Source organism: Plectropomus leopardus, chromosome 22 (assembly GCF_026936395.1).
Source record: "Plectropomus leopardus strain MGB_pleo_1.0 chromosome 22, ASM2693639v1, whole genome shotgun sequence".
Taxonomy (NCBI): domain Eukaryota; kingdom Metazoa; phylum Chordata; class Actinopteri; order Perciformes; family Serranidae; genus Plectropomus; species Plectropomus leopardus.
In genome coordinates, this window is record NC_142197.1 from 20,863,738 (window position 1) to 20,881,304 (window position 17,567).

Below are 17,567 nucleotides of genomic sequence, written 5' to 3' on the forward strand. Positions count from 1 at the left end.
AGGATACTTGCAAAAGAGTTTACCCTATGAACTTTTCATGTGAATATAAGTTGGTGTTGTGTTTACGGTTTATTTCCACTGCGCCCAGTGCCTGAAATATCAGTGACTGCAGGCTTAAAGGTGGAAGAGAAATACAGACTGACTATGAAAAGCTGGCCAATTGAATTTAATGAAGAGCACGCTCCTCCCAAAAACTATCCCCCTAGTCAAACTGTTCAGTTGCCAAAAATAGAAGACAGTGGCTGCAGTTAGGGGCTAATATGTGGAACTGTATGAATGAGGCCCGTCAGCTTTAGCAAAAAACAAGGACAGAAACAGCTTTTCTGAGCCCTAAGAAGTGGTAATAACTCTTCCCTGAGGTGTTCACCACCAGCACATCCTGACTCATGCTGATTGGGAAAGAGCATGTGGTGCTGAAACATCTGCTATTGTGTGCATGACATACACAAACATCAGAGAAATTTCCTCACTGACATGATTGTATACTTGGAATTTCAGATCTCCTACTGATCACTGCAGGGTTTTTAAACTCTTCTGGGAGTGATCATCTTTAAAAGACACAAACAAACTGAAAAAGCTGGAGCTCATTCAGGTTTGAGCAGATGACTGAGTAAATCTTACTGTTCAGGGCACCAGGGCTCAAAGCATAACCTGAGCCAAGATACACTCTAGTAAGAATAGACACTTCAGGCAGGGCTTGTCTTTGTAACATTTTTGGCTTCAGCAGGAACTAGTAAGAGCTATGGCAAAGCAGCTGTGGTGATCTGATGCATTCCTGACCAATATTTCCAAAAGTACTGCAAAAAAGCATTTGTTTTGTTTTTTTTTCCATAATTTTGGAAAGTACATACCAAGAATTTCACAGACAGCAAGACAAGAGTCGTGAGTGTTCAGTGTTTTCTTCTGACGTTTTCTGTCAGAAGTCACGTTACATGACGTTACCCAAAACGAGCTGGTTCACACATTCATTGTACGATCGGAGAAAACTCTGTGTGTGAACTGACTTTGTTCTCAACGTGACAGCAAAGAGAGAGGAACAGGCAGGCGGCTGCAGATGATGGAGAAGTGATCAATGCACGCACTGCACTGCATCAACTGTGTATGAAAACAGGCTGCATGAGCGAAAAATGACACTTAATATTCTAAAATACTAACATATAACATAACACTAACATAAAGCTCAAGCATAGTTGAAATACCTGAGGTAGAGGTAGAAGTATTTATCATGCAGAATGGTCCATTTCAGATACTGGAGCCTATATAATTATAATAATTGATGCATTATTGTGGAAAACGCCAAACAGAATCATGACTGTTTTATAGCCATATGGAAAGTTGTACATGTAGCAGCACGTTAGTTCCCATAACTGTATTCCTATCAAGACACACATGCTGCTGCTTTTATTTACAATGTGGTAACTGAGTTCAAACTGCATTCCCACAAAGCCACAAACATATGCTGAATTAGCAATTACAGATCTCCGTCATGTGAACATGAATGTACAGATAAGTATCAGTGGATCTTTGATGCTGAGGAAAACTTGATGATTCCCAGGCAAGTTCTGAAGTTAAACATTTTTTTACTCAGCAGCTGCTGACCATGTTAGTAAGTGGCAAAATCGGCAGACCTAACTACAGCAATCAATAACTGAATGGTATAAATATTTAAATAGTGCTTCTAATGACAGTTCAGCTCCAAAAATAGAAAAACCAATATGTGGCGGCAGATGTATTAATCGTGGCGGGCCGCCACGAATAACTGAATGTGTGGGGAAATATGGAATTCATGTATAGCATATCTTATAAGTTTCTCTCTTTCTGTCTTGGCAGATTTTACAGGTGAATCTAGTGATGTCCATCCTGCTGTATGTGATGGTCCTCGTGTACCTCTATGGTATCCAGGCAACCAACATGGACAGCAGTCGCCAGGGGCAACAGCAGCAGCAGCAGCCGAGTCCCGACCCCTTAAACTCACTTATAATCCAGCTGCTTCAGGCCGACCTGATGAAGGGGAAGACTAGGGGGAACCAGAGCCAACAGGGGAAAAGCAGGGACACCGAGCCTCAGGACACGCTTCCTCCTCTCCTCAGTGACAACTTTCCTCTAGAGGAGCAGAGTGATGCAGAGCAGTGGGGAACAGGAGGTCGCAGTGGCGGGAGCAGCGACGGCGTGGTGGACCAGCAGCTGACGCTGTTGAACTCAGACCTTCTCAGGCAGCACAAGCGGTACACCTCACCTCGGGTGCTGCTGAGCGACCGGCCACCACTGCAGCCGCCGCCGCTGTACCCCGCGGACGATTACGTGAGCAGCGGACTGGATGGTGGGGCAGCGGGTAACAAGACACGAAAGAAGCGCCACGCTGAGCACAGGAGCTATCGTGGGGAGTATTCTGTGTGCGACAGCGAGAGCCAGTGGGTGACAGATAAAACCCAAGCAGTGGACACCAGGGGGCAGTCCGTTACTGTTTTGGGCATAATTAAAGCTAGTCCCACGAGGGACGTAAAACAGTACTTTTATGAGACACGCTGTCGGACCCCCCGGCCCTTCAAAGGCGGCTGCAGGGGCATTGATGACAAGAACTGGAACTCGCAGTGCAAGACGACGCAGACATACGTTCGAGCGCTAGTGCAGATTGGCAATTTAGTGACCTGGAAGTGGATACGTATAGACACTTCCTGCGTCTGTGCGTTGTCAAGGAAACGTCATAGGACATAAACAAAACAATACAAGCCAGGGGACTACCTGATTGGGATTCTACTTCCTGTATAGGATTTTATTACCTATTGACAGTGCTCTCCACCACAGGATTATGCGTCATGGTAGTGAAAAGCAACACTCTGCTATAAAATGATGCTTCTACTGAAGAAATCTTGGGTCCACTTAAATGATATTTCACATTAATGTGCTGCAAATCCACAAGCCGGTGCAGCGCCGCTGTTATCGCAGAACTCATTTGAGAGGGACTGTGGAGGGAGGGAGGGAGTGTGTGAGGGGGGACTGTATATATAAATTATTTAAATTATATGAAATGCATGTAGTTTTTACATGTTTATCTATCTATATATGATGTATGAATATATTGTGTTATTTATTGAAAGAGGTCTTCTTCAAAAGGAAGAAAATGTTTATAAAAAAGGAATGAAACAACTCATTGTGAGACTATAACACTAAGCTGGGCTGCAAAGGTGCTCCACAGTAAGACTTTACATGTGCCTTGACCAGTGTGGCTGCAGAGCAGAAAGATAGGACATGGTAACTCACAGGCAACAGTTGCCGCAAGTGTTTTGGGGGCAAACCTAAAAAAGTGACTGGGACCTGTCCTGCCCTGCGGACCAAATTTTTAGCATTGCCCCTTAATGAGATATAAGGCATCCTATGAACAAAAACACGGATTTGAGGTTTCTCACGGCGCCCACAATTTACCATATTTTTATTGTATGTTGTAAGACACCACAAGTCCATTTATTCCTCTGGGAGACAGTTTTGACAAAAAAAAGAATTTGTCTTGTGGAATCTGCTGGCAGTGTCTGACGGTCATCAGACCACCTTGACTCTGTTCACCATGTTTAACTCTCAACTGTTATCATGAGCTGTTTTTGTTTCTTCCCATAAATAAAAAAAATATATTTCTTAAAGTTGGAAACATTTTATTAACAAATACCATTTACAAATTTTGAAAGAAGCAATATGGTGACAAAGTTTTCATTACTTTAGTGACATTATACTGAACAAAAATTCAACTGTAACACTTTTGTTTTTGCAGGTGAAAGTTAAAGATCTCAAACTTTTTCTATGCACACAAAAGATGCATTTCTCTCAAACTTTGGTCACAAATTTATTAAAATATGTGTTAATGAGAACTTCTCCTTTGCCAAGATAATCCAACGGTCTGATAGGTGTGGCATATCAAGATGCTATTAAAAGAGCATCATTACTGTGTGTTTGATGCCATGGATGTCTGAAGTTTTAGGGAGCGTGCCATTTGCATTAGTGTGCAGTGAAGCTGTTGCCTATGAACTGAATGTTTATTTTACTACCATAAACTGTCTCAACTGCTGTTTCTGTTAATTTGGCAGTACTTTCAACCGGCCTCACAGGCGCAGACCATATATCACCCCACCAGCTCAGGACCTCCACATCCACATTTGCACAACCAAAGAATTTCTGCACAAACATCAGAAACTGTCTCAGGGAAGCTCATCTGAATACTCATCGTTCTCACCAGGGTACTGACCTGACAGCAGTTCTTAATTGTAACCAACTTGTGTGGTTGTGAGGCCGTTTGGATGCACTGCCAAACTCAGGGGAAACGACACAGGCAACAGCTCTGGAGGACATTCCTGCAGTCAGCATGCCATTGGCACCCTCCCTTAAAACTTCGGACATCTGTGGCATCGTGTTGTGTGATCAGACTACACATCTTAGAGTGGCTTTTGATTGTGACCATCCCAAGACACACCCGTGTAGTGATGATGGTGTTTAATTAGCATTTTGATATGCCACACCTGTCAGTAGATGAATTATCTTGTGAAAGAGAATTGCTGACTATCACAGATTTTAACAGATTTGTGTACACATTTTGGGAGCAATGTTGGAGCAATATTGAGTGCATCAAAAAAGCTTAGATCTTTAACTTAAAGCTTTGAAAATGGGAGAAAAAACAAGTGTTGCATGTAATTTTTGTTCAGTCAATATTTTATAGTTTAAATAAGTCATGCAGTTGTACTCCAAAATATATTTTGACCAACTGCTTTCGACCTTGCATTATCATTTCCAGGATGAAGTACAAAGGGTAAAAGCAGACACATTTCCTTACACAGCCAAAAATTAGTTGGTGTGCAGGAGCAGCTATTGCAGAAATCCCTCACTCTGCTTCTTTAAACTGGAGTTTGGTTAATCCTGCTGTTGTGTCTAAAAGTGTAATCTGTAAAATTTGCCATCTCTGTGACAAAGCTTTGCTACAGGATTTGTGACCGTGAAATGTTTTTATTTTACATGTGCATTTTACATCAGAGCCAAGATTAAGCTCCCTGAACTATAGTCAGGCTGTGTGGAATTGTGAGGTTTTCCTATGTAAGCAGCTCAATTATTTTTATGGTTTATGGAAAATTCAAAAGTCTGAAGATTAGGCTTGGGCGGTATCCTGGTTTTTAGAGAATACCAGGGTATTCAAAAATACCAAAGGTCAAGAGGTGTTCTTTCTATTATACTCATTGTATGTACTGCACATCACGTACCACCAGAGCTCAGTCTTTGGTCTCTACTGGTGGAACAGGCAGTTGAGCTGAAAGACACCACGACACCTATTTATGGAGGCATAAGTTACAGGACTGTAAACAGCTGGCGGCTGTGGGGAACTGACTGATTTATTTTGACCAAACAGTGGACTTACTAACTCGATTACTAACAAGAGAAAACAAGAAAAGCATCAACAGTCTTTCCTGACTGAGACAAAGTTGAATTCAAAAAGTGTATAGATGTATTTCTTTTTTTTTTTTTTTTAAAGGAAAATATGAGTGAGAATATAACTTTACTTAACATTTTGTGGGTTACTGTTGTGTATTTATTAGTCTGAAAAAGCTGAAAGTAAGTAGTGTACTTGCCGCCATATAGCCCGGTGAAATTTCAGGAAGGTGTGTGGTATGAAGTATTACATACTGCCCAAGTCTACTTGAGATATTGTATGTTTTTCTTATCATCAACAAATCCCATGAAAAGACCAACAATGAACTGTTCATTCTACTGTGTGTGTATCCAAAGCCTGTAGCCATGTAGCTCTCACACTTTGCCCAACCCCTCTATCTCAACAATGCTTGGGATATCCTTCCTTAGACAGGAACAGGCAAAAAGGAGGGGTCAGGGCTAAGTGGTAGGGGTAAGGAGTGTGTGGGAAGGAACCCGTGTGTCTATAACAGTGTGCTTTAGAGCCAAAGGCCCTGCTTCGTCACATAATTTCTCTCACATTGCAGTATGTATTGTTCTAGAACAACTACTACAATGGTTTCCACTGTGTGCAGCATTAATGTGGGCTAAAATCAGTGACCTCAAAGTTGAACTGCAGTGATGGTTATCGCCATGGCATCCTTGTTATCTGATATTAGTCACAGTTTTAGAGTATTGAAAACCCAGAAGCCTTTTTGGTTCAAAGCCTGAACTTAAGGGTAAAATTCAGAAGCAAACCAACCGGAGTCATAATGTTTTTTACTGTTTAACTGCTACTACATAAAAATAGGTCCCAATCAAGCCCAAGACATGGAAAACAGAACAAACCTTGCCTCAGAGGAGGAGGTTTCACAAAAATCTTAAGTAGAGAAAAAGAATGTGTAAAAATAGGGTAATTAATGTGAAATTTAGCAGAGCTCAGAAACAAATCTGATTTCATGCCAACAACCTGCAGCCTTTATAAAAAGTCCTCATATCTGAAGCAACATGGTAAAACTGTCTAAGAGTAGAGTAGGAGCTCAACAGAGAGAACATAAATGTAAAGAGACACATCAGACAAATGTCAGAGGAAAAAAAAACAGAAACTGAAAAATCTAATTAAGCAAATCCCCAAATGTGCAGTGAGACAGAATAAGGCCAGAGGCAATGTGATTGACAAAGATATGACTCAGTCATTGTCAAATCCCTCAAAAAAGGTCACTGCAGATCAGAGGCTGTATGGGTTAAGAGTAAAGGTATGCTGTGCATTAGATGGTATGTGAGGCTTCAGGAAGATTTCAGTCAGAAGATACTAAGAAGGAAATAAATGCTAGCATGACAGCAACCCAGTCTGGGGTTACCATGAGGTATGAGGCATTTTGAGTGTCAGTCAAAGCAGTGAGTGTCACTTTTAAGACTCCACGGTATTGCTGCAAAAATGGATTGATTTCCAGGAATACAGGTTTTTTAAAATGAATATACAGTATCAAACAATCTCTCGAAGAGACCGCTGCTGGGCTAACACAGCCATTATCTTGGGGGAATTAGCTTGGTATGCATTTGATCTTTGTCAATGAATCTTTGGGTTTTAAAGGAAAAATCCACTTTAAACGCAATGACGCAAAGTTAATGACAATTGGTTATTGGTCATGGACCATTAGTCAAATGTGTGACATCCAGTCCAGAAGTTTCCAAGAGTTCCAATGAAGATTTGAAAATTTAAAAAGTAAAGGCTTCTTTCTAAAGCTGAGGATATGTATCAATAGTTAGCAATTCCATGGAGAAAAATCTATGCTACAAAAAGGTACTCATCATTTAGACACCCAAAGAAGAACAAAATAGACCAGGTAACAATGCAGTGTTGCGATTTGTCTTCCTCATTTCAACACAATTCTTAGATCTGATTTCAACAAGTTCTGGTATGTTATGGGGCTGCTGAAAGGCTCTCTAGGAAATTATGTAGTAATTCAAAAATTGATGCAGGTCACACTGTTGGTAGGCTACAATAAAAAAAAGGTAAAATTAAAACCCAAAATTACTTCAGAAAAGTACAGAAGCACAATTGCTTCAAACTCCACTAACCATTACCACAACCATGTGTTTGCTGCCAGGTGACATTGAGCTAGCATTGCTACTAAATACTCTGATGATCCACCAAAGCTTGATTTACTGACAGGCTATTAGCTGCACAAAAACAATTTAGGGGTAATGCTAATGGGAAATAAATAAATTACAGATCAGATAACATTCAATAATTCAGAAAATGCATTAATGGAATTCAAAAATGATCAAGGAAGTGACAAAGAAGCCCTAAATGGAGTCAACAACACACTTAACTACTGAAGGTGGATTTTCCCTTTAAGTGCCTTACTTTACCTTCCCACATTAGTCCATTTCATTATACCCAACTCCAACAGCATCTGTAAGTGGCAGTACAGTTGCATCTGTCAGACTGTGCCATAACATACAGATACTGTACAGTCTATATTAAGGTATATAAAGTTCTTATGCAACTTTTATTAAGTTCTATAAGTGTCTGCTCCAGGCGTTTGGTTATTAAGACACTGAACTTTGTGAACTCAGAGCAGACATACATATTTTCTGCAGCTGGTTGTAAAACAAAGTAAAGAACTGGTTTCAGTCATTCTGAAGCACTGGTTTTCCATATTTACTGATTAAAAACACTGAATGAGAGTGTGGCATCTCTTCCTTTGGTTGCACTGGGTGCTGAGTGATGAATATATTCATATGTTTTGCCATACAGTACTGCTTTGCTAGTTATTTTGAACTGCAGAGAATCAGTTCTTGCTAGTCTAGTTTGAAGGATTCTGGAAAGTACGTCAGTTTTGGATGATTTTGCACATTGTGATTTACGCCCGATGCTAATGTTCAGTGCCAATGCAAGGAGTAGAGTGCCTTATAGCAAGGCAGAAAGTAAGGTTATGAAGTTTGGGGTCATGAATAGACAAGAAGCACCCTGCCAATCAAATTACAACATCAAATAGGTGTGGAGCAAGGAGGTTTCCAAAGCCATCCATCACATTAGTGGTTATGATGAAGTACACTGGGAGCTTTACCATAGCCATATCTGCAATAATCATCAATAATCATATTCTTTTATGAAACCTTCCATAATTTCTGTGTGCAGGTCTAACTGGTAAGAATTTTAAAAACATCTGCATTGGATGTGAAAATCATTGACTCATTCTTATTGAAAATAATCCGGAGTTCTGCAGAATCATCCAACAGTAGGAAATTGTGGTGTTACTTTTGTATACTGATGAACTCAAAGCAGATTTGTACCGTGACTGAGACAACCCAACGGAGTCCAACATGTACTGTTGAAAAATGTACTGTGATCATGAATTTAACCACGTTTCTACCTCCACTTTGGTTGATTTACGCAGATGAGACAGTATTCACACAGAAGATTCTTGTCTTTTGAAGTTTCTACTGCGGCATATTTTGTTCCTGACAGACTTTGATGGAAATGATAACAGACACGAAGCTTGGCAGTGATGTCAGCTATGTCATGAGGTCATCCACTGCTAATTATCTCTCACCAGAGCTTGTCACAAAATGTGACAACATCAATTAGACCTCCCATGATTATCCATCACCCCTCTCTGTCTCCCACCAACCCCATTGCCCTCTGGCAAGAGACAGTTTCTTCATATTGTCCCCCCCAACTAGATGTGTGAATAGACACGCACCCCTTCTGAAGCCTATTCATGCAGAACCTACAGGGGTCTTTGATTTGTTATCAATGTAAGGCAGGTGAGGAAAAGGGTAGGAGGGGAGCAGCAGAATGTGCCGTCTCTAATGACCCAGGGGTTTTACAGAAGGGTAAAGCTGACTTAAGGAGATGTACATACATGCAGAGCTGGGATTTGAAGCAGTAATCTCCTATTCTAAGAGAAGCTTACCACTTGTCAGGTTGCAGAGGGGAGCAGATCAGTGTGCTGACTGAATGTGTGCTTACATTTAACGTGTGTTAGGTGTAAAGGGCAAATCTTAGCGCATGACAGAAACTAAACCCTTGGGCGGACTGGCGCTCCCTGGGTAAGGACTGAGCAGCAATAAACATCTTGGTAATACTGACAGAAAATATTGAAGTTGACATCAATTTTGCCTTTCATAAATCTCAACTGGTCCACTACTTCCTGAGAGTAGAGTAGCTGCCCAAAGAGTTTAGCTGCCAAATATTAGGGATTATAATGTATCAGTTTTGCACACAGAAACCCTAAGTACGCTCCAAAAACCTGCATAACTAGGTCCTTCTGTCTCTCAGTGGCTCTTTCAGCTCTCTTACTGCCAGGGCTAAAAGTGCAGACACGGCCAACACGTCTAATCTGTGATGTCACACCAACGTACAGCTCCAGACAGTATTAGTAGGGGAACATGGCAAAGGTGATTGTAAGAGCAGCCAGAAAGATTACATAGCCACAAAGAGAGGCGTTGCTGAAAGAATATCCCTTGTAACCAGAGAGAATCACTCCTAAACCTTCCTTTTACATGTTTTCATTGACAGAAATATCAGAAAATCAGGGGCATTTGAGTCTAAAAGCTCAAGGAAACATCCTGGACAACATTTCAAATGGTTTTAAAGAGTTAATATTCTCTTTGGGGGTTTTTTGTTGTTTTTTTTTTTCATGTAGGGATGTGCCTTTCCAACTACCCAGCTATGTCATCAGATATCAAAAGGAAAAGATCTATTGCAAAAAACTCCCCTCTCTTGTCCACATATAGCCCACCTATTGCAGATACCCCTTCAGACAGCACAGCTGCTTAGCTTGGCTGTAAGGGTCTTAACGTGTATCCCTGTTGCATGCTTGACAACCATGAACAGACATTAGACAACAGCCAGGACATAGGATTCTTTCAGCATTGGACAAAACCAGCTTGACAAACGTGGGTATGAGGGGTTGCTGAACTTCAAGAGGTTTTTTTTTTTTCAGTCTTGTGTTGGTACCTGTAGGGGGGATTTGGAGAGAAGGGTATTCTGTGTCCTGGACCAGGCTGTTCATGCTGAGCAGTGCGTGAGATCCCTGTCGTGAACTAAGGCACTGAAAGCTATTTGGGGGTTTTGATACAGTCCTAGAGCCTGCTGACAGCCTGAAGGTCAGGGGTCACAAGTATTTACAGATGGCAGGATCACATCAAGGATAAGAGGTGTAGATGAGATTTGGAAACTGTCAGTCAAGCTCATTGTTGTTACTGTATTTCTGTCTGCAGTCCTTTAGGTCTTAAAACCAGTAAACTGCTTCTAAGCCAACAAACTTAAACTTTGAAGACCTCTGCCAAAATGTTCAAAAGAAGATTTGTTTTCACTCGTATTTATCTGTTTTCAAGACATCTCAAAAACGATTGGAATTTGGTGTTTTTGCTGATAAGATGTTGGTGATTTCCAAAATAAAACACATATTTTTTTTGCTGTATGAGGTTTAGTGGTGGTGTGATTGTTCCAAGCCAAGTGTGAGCGTTGGCTTATTTTATCAGCAAATCAAAGGTTAGAAAATAAACATAGACCATTATGGAAACTGAAGGCCTTTGAGAACTTTTCAACAATACAGAACATTTGTGCTCTACTGAGTAAAACTGAGATATGAAGTTTTCCGGTCATATTTTAGAAGTCATGAACTTTCAATGGAAAAAGATAAATGATTGAGCAATAAAATCAGCTACTGGATTTGGAGATTCTCCAAGGAGGCTGCATGATTTATACGGAAAGTAAATACAAGAGAAGTTATTTGAGGAGTGAAACCTTAAATCTAGTGCCATCATCAGGTCAAAATGTTGTAAAAATACTTTAGTTGATGGCCAAAACCAATGATGTTTCCATCAGCCTCAGCTACACTGTGGTTAGTGCTCATAAGCATGCTAAAACAACAATGGTGAACATTATACTTGCTAAACATCAACATTCTAACACTATCATTGTCAGCCAACCTAATGTCATAGAAATATGTGAAATGACCATGAGCTCTTAACAATGCATTATGTGGTGGTGCCATGTAAAGTGTTAAAATTATATGCTGGCACCATAGAATCAATGCCAATGAAAGTCAACTAGGAACAATTGAAATACATCAGATTCAATAATGAAACACCCTTGGGAACCATTTTTCTGCACAGTGAGTACTTTTACGTTTCAGTAGACTGCACTTTGCAGAAAAAAAATGTTAGGCCTACTTTTACCAAATTATGACTTAAAATTCAAGACTTCCCCCTGCAGTTCACTATTTTCACAGTGGTATTATTAGTAGCCTATCTCTACTGCAGTACAAGATCTGAATACTGCATCCAGCACTGCCTACTTGACAGCTACCTGCAGAACATGCTGCCACTCATTGCATTGGCATTGCTGTAAATCTTTCCTCACCCACTTATCTGAAAAGTGCTGATTTTTTGTAAATTTACTTGTAATTGAACTTTAGCAGTGTGCCATCACATAATAATAATCACATAGGCAACCAGTGCCACTGACAAGTGAGCCAGCAGCACACTCGATAAAGTAAACTTCATTGCAGCGACTGTGGAAAGCAAGGGTCAAATAAAGAATTGCAATGTTATTATTGATGGTCATACATTGCATTCCGCCACACAGCGGAGTAGAGTCAATGCAAAACAAAACACCATCAGTCAATTTCTGTTTTGTAGTGAGGAGAGTTTGCAGTGACGTAGGTTTATTACAGCAGCCTGGCCTCATTCCTTCCCACCATATCCCCCTTCCATTACAAAAACTCATCAGATCTGTGGGAATCACACAAATGACCTATTTTGGATTCAAAACAGCAATTCTCACAGAAGAGTAACAAGCTTGCACCCATGATAGTACCTATACTGCATGAAGCTGTTCAGGAATTTTTTGTCTTCCTCAAAGAGGGCTAATTGACTCTCTCTTGGCATCGTTTTCATGGTGCCAGCATTGACTTAAACACATTACGGGCCACCACCATGTAATGCGACGCTAATAGTCAATCATTGTCCGTAACCGCTTATCCTCACAAGGGTCGCTGGGGGGGGGCTGGAGCCAATCCCAGATTAAGCCGGAGACCCCAGAGAGAACCCACGCAGGCAGAGGGAGAACATGCAAACTCTGAAAAGAAGGATCCCCGCCCATGGACCGAACCCCATCCCAACCGGGATCGAACCAGGGACCCTTTTGCTGCTACGTCATGGTCATTTCAGATATTAATGTGATGCAAAGCTTTGTGAGCATCTTGGTTCGCTGATGTGACCTTTAGCTCTCAAACCCTCAAACATTCAAGGATTTTCATTGCGTGTGGGAGCCCTATCAAACTTATATTTCTCATGCCAAAAGCTCTGAATTTCCAAGGATTATGCAGTGCTTTACAGGACCAGGTCATACCCAGAGCAAGTGCTTCGTTCAACATCAGACATTCCACACTACGGCTTTGAGGGATCCACTAATACCATGTTTTTAAACTCCCAAGTATTCCAAGACACAAGTCCTAATATGGTCCTCAGGGGGGTCAACTCACAGTATTGCCCAAAATAGGCATGTTCTGCTATACATTTTAAATCTATCTATGTATGCTGAGCCATTCTTTAAATGCTTATAATGGTGAGATAAGTCACCCGTTATGCTGCAAAACAGAGGCAACTTAATTAAATTAGGTTTAAGGTCATTTGAAGGCTGCAGACATAAACATATTTAAAGCCAGGCATACAATTTAATTTACAAATTGAGTTTGCAAAGCTGTACAGCAACATATTTACTGTGACATTTCCTGCAGGAGCTAATGCATTCCTGCCACTGATTCACTTTTTTCTCCATACTTGGAACTGTTCATTTTGACCTATTTAATCAAGAATTATCCCCTAAGAAAACTGAAACTACCACACATTGGTGTTATAGTGGCACACAAAACTTGAGCCATGTTTCTTAAGCTGCAGTGTACACAATAATGATCCCGTAATGTGCTTTCCTCTCAATCAGCATGTCACACAGCGTTAGTGCTGTCAGAGCTCCCTGACATTGGAAGGCAAAAGAAAAACAGAATCATTGCCAAATGCTTGATCAGAAAGGGAAAACGTCAAAGTTTTAAGGGGTTTTAAAGCTACAGTACATTTAATATTGACACAGGCAGTGGTTGAGAGAAGTCGTTCCACATGGAGACATTTAATTGGGTAAAAATGGGAGGCCTATGTACACGGCAGAGAGTGAGTCCATATTGGTGAGCGTGCATGCATGCACGTGCACACACACATACACACACACACACACACACACACACACACACACACACACATCAGGGGATTAGAAAAGAGGAAATAGAGGAAATGAGAAGGTGCTTTTCGGTGAGATGATTGACAGGTGAAATTTTGGGATGTGAGGCCTTTTCTTAGCTAATCTGCAGTGTGAACATCTGGTGTTAAATGCAGCATTGACCACCCACTGCGTCTGTGTGCATATGTGTAAGTGGGTCTATGTGTGTTTGTGTTTGTCTGTGTCTGTCTGTGTGTGTGTGTGTGTGTGTGTGTGTATGGGGAAGAGAGAAAGAGAGAGAGGGAGCACGGGGGCGAGAAGCTTTGCTTTGTATAGCAATGTATAGGGCTTTTTTTAGAGCGTGGAGACCATAAGGAGTGTTGTTCCTTTAATTATGGATTCCTATTGGAGGAGAGGTGATCACACACACACATAAGTAGCCCCTGGGGTCTCCTTAACAATATCCACCTATATGTTGCAATTTTAAACTGTCACATCTAATTTAAACAGACAATCCAGCAATATACAGCGTGACAGTAAAACAACACAGCTGGACAATGAACTTTTTAAGAGTTTGGGCCATCCAAAATCAGCACACACAACACACCCAACGCTCAAAAGTGCCACATAAAAAATAAAATAAAAATCTCATTGCCCAAAATTGACAGCACAGAAAATGCAAAGTGCAAACACATTTGTCAACTATGAGATCATATAACTGTGACTGTAGAAAAAAAAATAATATGGGGCGAATTTTCCTGTTTTTACTTGAAATAAGCATTATTGTGTGTTGACCAACTTCGATGACTGTATTCCTAATGAAATCCTTTCAAAGAAAAACAAAGAAAGGGTGGTGATCAAACTACAAATATTTCTCAAAAGATGGCCCATTGGATATATTCGTTTGACCTAACTGCTACAATATGTGGATTACAAAAAATAAATTTTACAGCATTCGCTTTCGACTGACATTAAAATCAGTAATCATTACCTACAAAACCTCTTCTGTAACTTTTATTACCTCTTTGTTGTTTCCTCTTTTCAGGTCTGTCCAGGTCTCCATGTAGGAGAGGAGGTCTTGTCTGTTTTTTGATACATAGATGTATAACGATAATTAGATACCGGACCCAAGATGGCACCTATTCAGTTCACTGGAACTGCTCGCTTTGCACAAATGCCAAAAAAGTTTCTAGCTTCTGGGTTTACCTCCAAGGCATGCAGCCCATTAAAGACCCACAGACTTTACATCGTGACAGATTTTGAAAATATAAAACCTCCATGGTTCAAAACATCATAAGAGAAAGTCATAATTAAACTTATTTGCAAATCGAGCTGTCCTGTCAACAGTTTTACAGATGTCTCTTCTGGTGGTCTATGGGAACATGCTTTTCAGGCTGTAGGGGTACTTTTGACTTCAATACCATGAGTGGCCATTGAAGAAAAAAATTGAAAGCAAGGCTTAGCTGCTTTCCTGGGGGCCTGTTTAACGTCCTCTTGGGTTGTTAATCTTCATATATGTTTACAATTATATTTCAATCATTGATTAAGCCAACAATTGATCACTGATTGCTGGCTGTGTAATTTAACTATGTTACAGTGTTAAATTGTATTTCATCTACAATTTTAATGGAAGGGCTGAGACGACATTGTAAACATTTGGGGCCCAACCTAAACCTAGGGGTATGCTTTTTTATTTTCATTTATGACAGCTATATGCTCTTTTTTTCAAACCATTTGATATCATGGGATGCCTAAAATCTGTACATCATAGTGGAAAAACAAAGTTGCCAAGGGAAAAAAAAAACACCCTCTAGAGGCTACGTCCCATTTTGTATCTTTTAGTTCTCCAGCCAGGTTAGATAAACTAAGCTAAGCTAAACTAAGCTATGCTAACCTAAGATAAACTATGCTAAGCTAAGCTTAGATGAACTTTATTAGAGAAATGTCCCCTCCTGCCACATAAAACGAGGTTAAAATCATCTGATGTTTCTATTTCTAAGTTACATAATATAGGTAAGGTACTTGGCAAAAATAGCATTACTAATAGAGAAGTAATAGAACTTTTGCTCCACGGATTTACCGGTCCTGTCCGAAAGAATGAAAAGAAATTACCAAAAATGTAAGGTATTAAAGGTATTGCAGAAAGATGCCCCAGTAGCCACCTCCTCTGCCTGCCCACTGGACATTTCATTAATCCCTGCAGATACACAGTTACCCCAGCACTGTTTTGCGCCTATAAACCATCAGTCACGCCTCCAGATCCTACTCCAGTGCAATGAATGGATGTCTCCTGCCTCTTCTTACCAAATGTGTCTCAAAGACCAACAGAATCAGAGGAATGTGCCAAAAGTAAAAAAAAAAAAACTAATCAAAAGATTCTTTGTGTGTTCCCCTCTTCACCCCTCTCTCATCACCCCCCAGACATTTCGAATTTTATGCGTGTTAATGCAATATGACAGGTCTCTATTTTAGTATTTTTCTGTGTGGTGTTTGTTGTTCAGTAAAGCTGACACTAGTGTGTTTAAGTACTTCACTGGCTGGTGATTCACAACTATCCAAATCCTTGTATGTGTTGAATGTCCAGGGTCATATTATGGTAAGAAATCCTCAGAGCATACAGATTGTATGCTTTTGTTTTCCTCTGGCAAAGACTTGAAGGTGTGTTCAGTTCACACTGCTGTTCAGCATTTCAAAATGTAAAGTGACCCATGTCTGATCGACTATGCAGAGCTCTGATTGATCACTCAATATTCTAAGCTCTACAGGAGGAATAAGAACAACCGGGAAGGATGCCAGTAAAATCTCCATTCTAAGGGTAAAATGTCCTCTTTCTGGTGAATAATGCAACTGAAACTTGAAAGAACGCTCCTCTCAGACAAGAGCCAGCACTTTTTCCCTCACAGCTGTAACAGTGTCCGTTTCTGTTTGTGTCAAACATTCATTCATTCATTATCTGTAACTGCTTATCCTGTTAAGGGTTGCAGGGGGGCTGGAGCCTATCCCAGCTGTGACTGGGCGACAGGCGGGTACACCCTGGACAGGTTGCCAGACTACCACAGGACTGATGCATGCAGACAGACAACCATTCATGCTCACAATCACACCTACGGCTTATTTAGAGTCACCAAAGTCACCAAAACCTGCAGAGAAGGAAGCTAAAAAAAAAAACCCACGCTGGGATGGGGAGAACAGTAAATTCCACAGAAAAGGGCAGAAGAAGGCCTTCCAATTCGAAGCCAATACTCTCTTGCTGTGAGGCGATAGTGCTTACCACAAATACCCAAATATTTGAATCAATATATTAGGGAATCTTTTGGTATATCACAATTCGATTTTGATTTTAATTCTTTGGGTCCAGATTCAATACAATATTGATTCTTATACAACAGTTAGTTCCAACCAAGCAATTTTCAAAATTCAAAAGGCATTCCATGAGTGCTGATATACAGTACAACTTCACTGGGACGTTTAAACCATGTATTACTCCACTTTACAGGTGCTGTAGGCATATATTGCTGGTCATTACCCTAGATTTTAGCAACATTTAAAGAGCAAGGAAATCCCATCTGAATAGTAGCATCGCTCGAAAAATACCTGAGCAATACCTGTGTGCCTCCCTCTGCTAATTTTGACTGTGAATCATTAGCAACTTAGAACAATATGTTGAAATGTTGATTGTAAAAGAGTAGCCTGATGTAACATGCTTGTCTACAGGCTAATAAGATGTTGCTAGACATAACAAATGCCTATTGCTACCAGCAGCACTAACATGCAAATCAGACGTTTAGGGCAGTGGTTCCCAACTAGTGGGTCGCTGTCTAAAAGTGGGTCGTGGGTCTATTCTGAATGGACTGCAAGTGACTCGTGAATGTGTCAGATTAGTAAAAAACACACTTTACTTTGTAGTACAGCC

General features: G+C 40.6%; 1 protein-coding gene across 1 annotated transcript in view; it reads left to right on the plus strand.

Moving 5' to 3' along the window:
- ntf3 (neurotrophin 3) overlaps window positions 1-10,859 on the plus strand; it is a 50,430-nt gene extending 39,571 nt beyond the window's left edge. The window contains exon 2 of the mRNA XM_042511514.2: window positions 1,831-10,859. Within this exon, the coding sequence (XP_042367448.1) occupies window positions 1,831-2,715 (885 nt within the window). The 3' untranslated portion in view covers window positions 2,716-10,859. The remainder of the gene's footprint in view (window positions 1-1,830) is intronic.
- The last annotated feature ends 6,708 nt before the right edge of the window (window positions 10,860-17,567 follow it).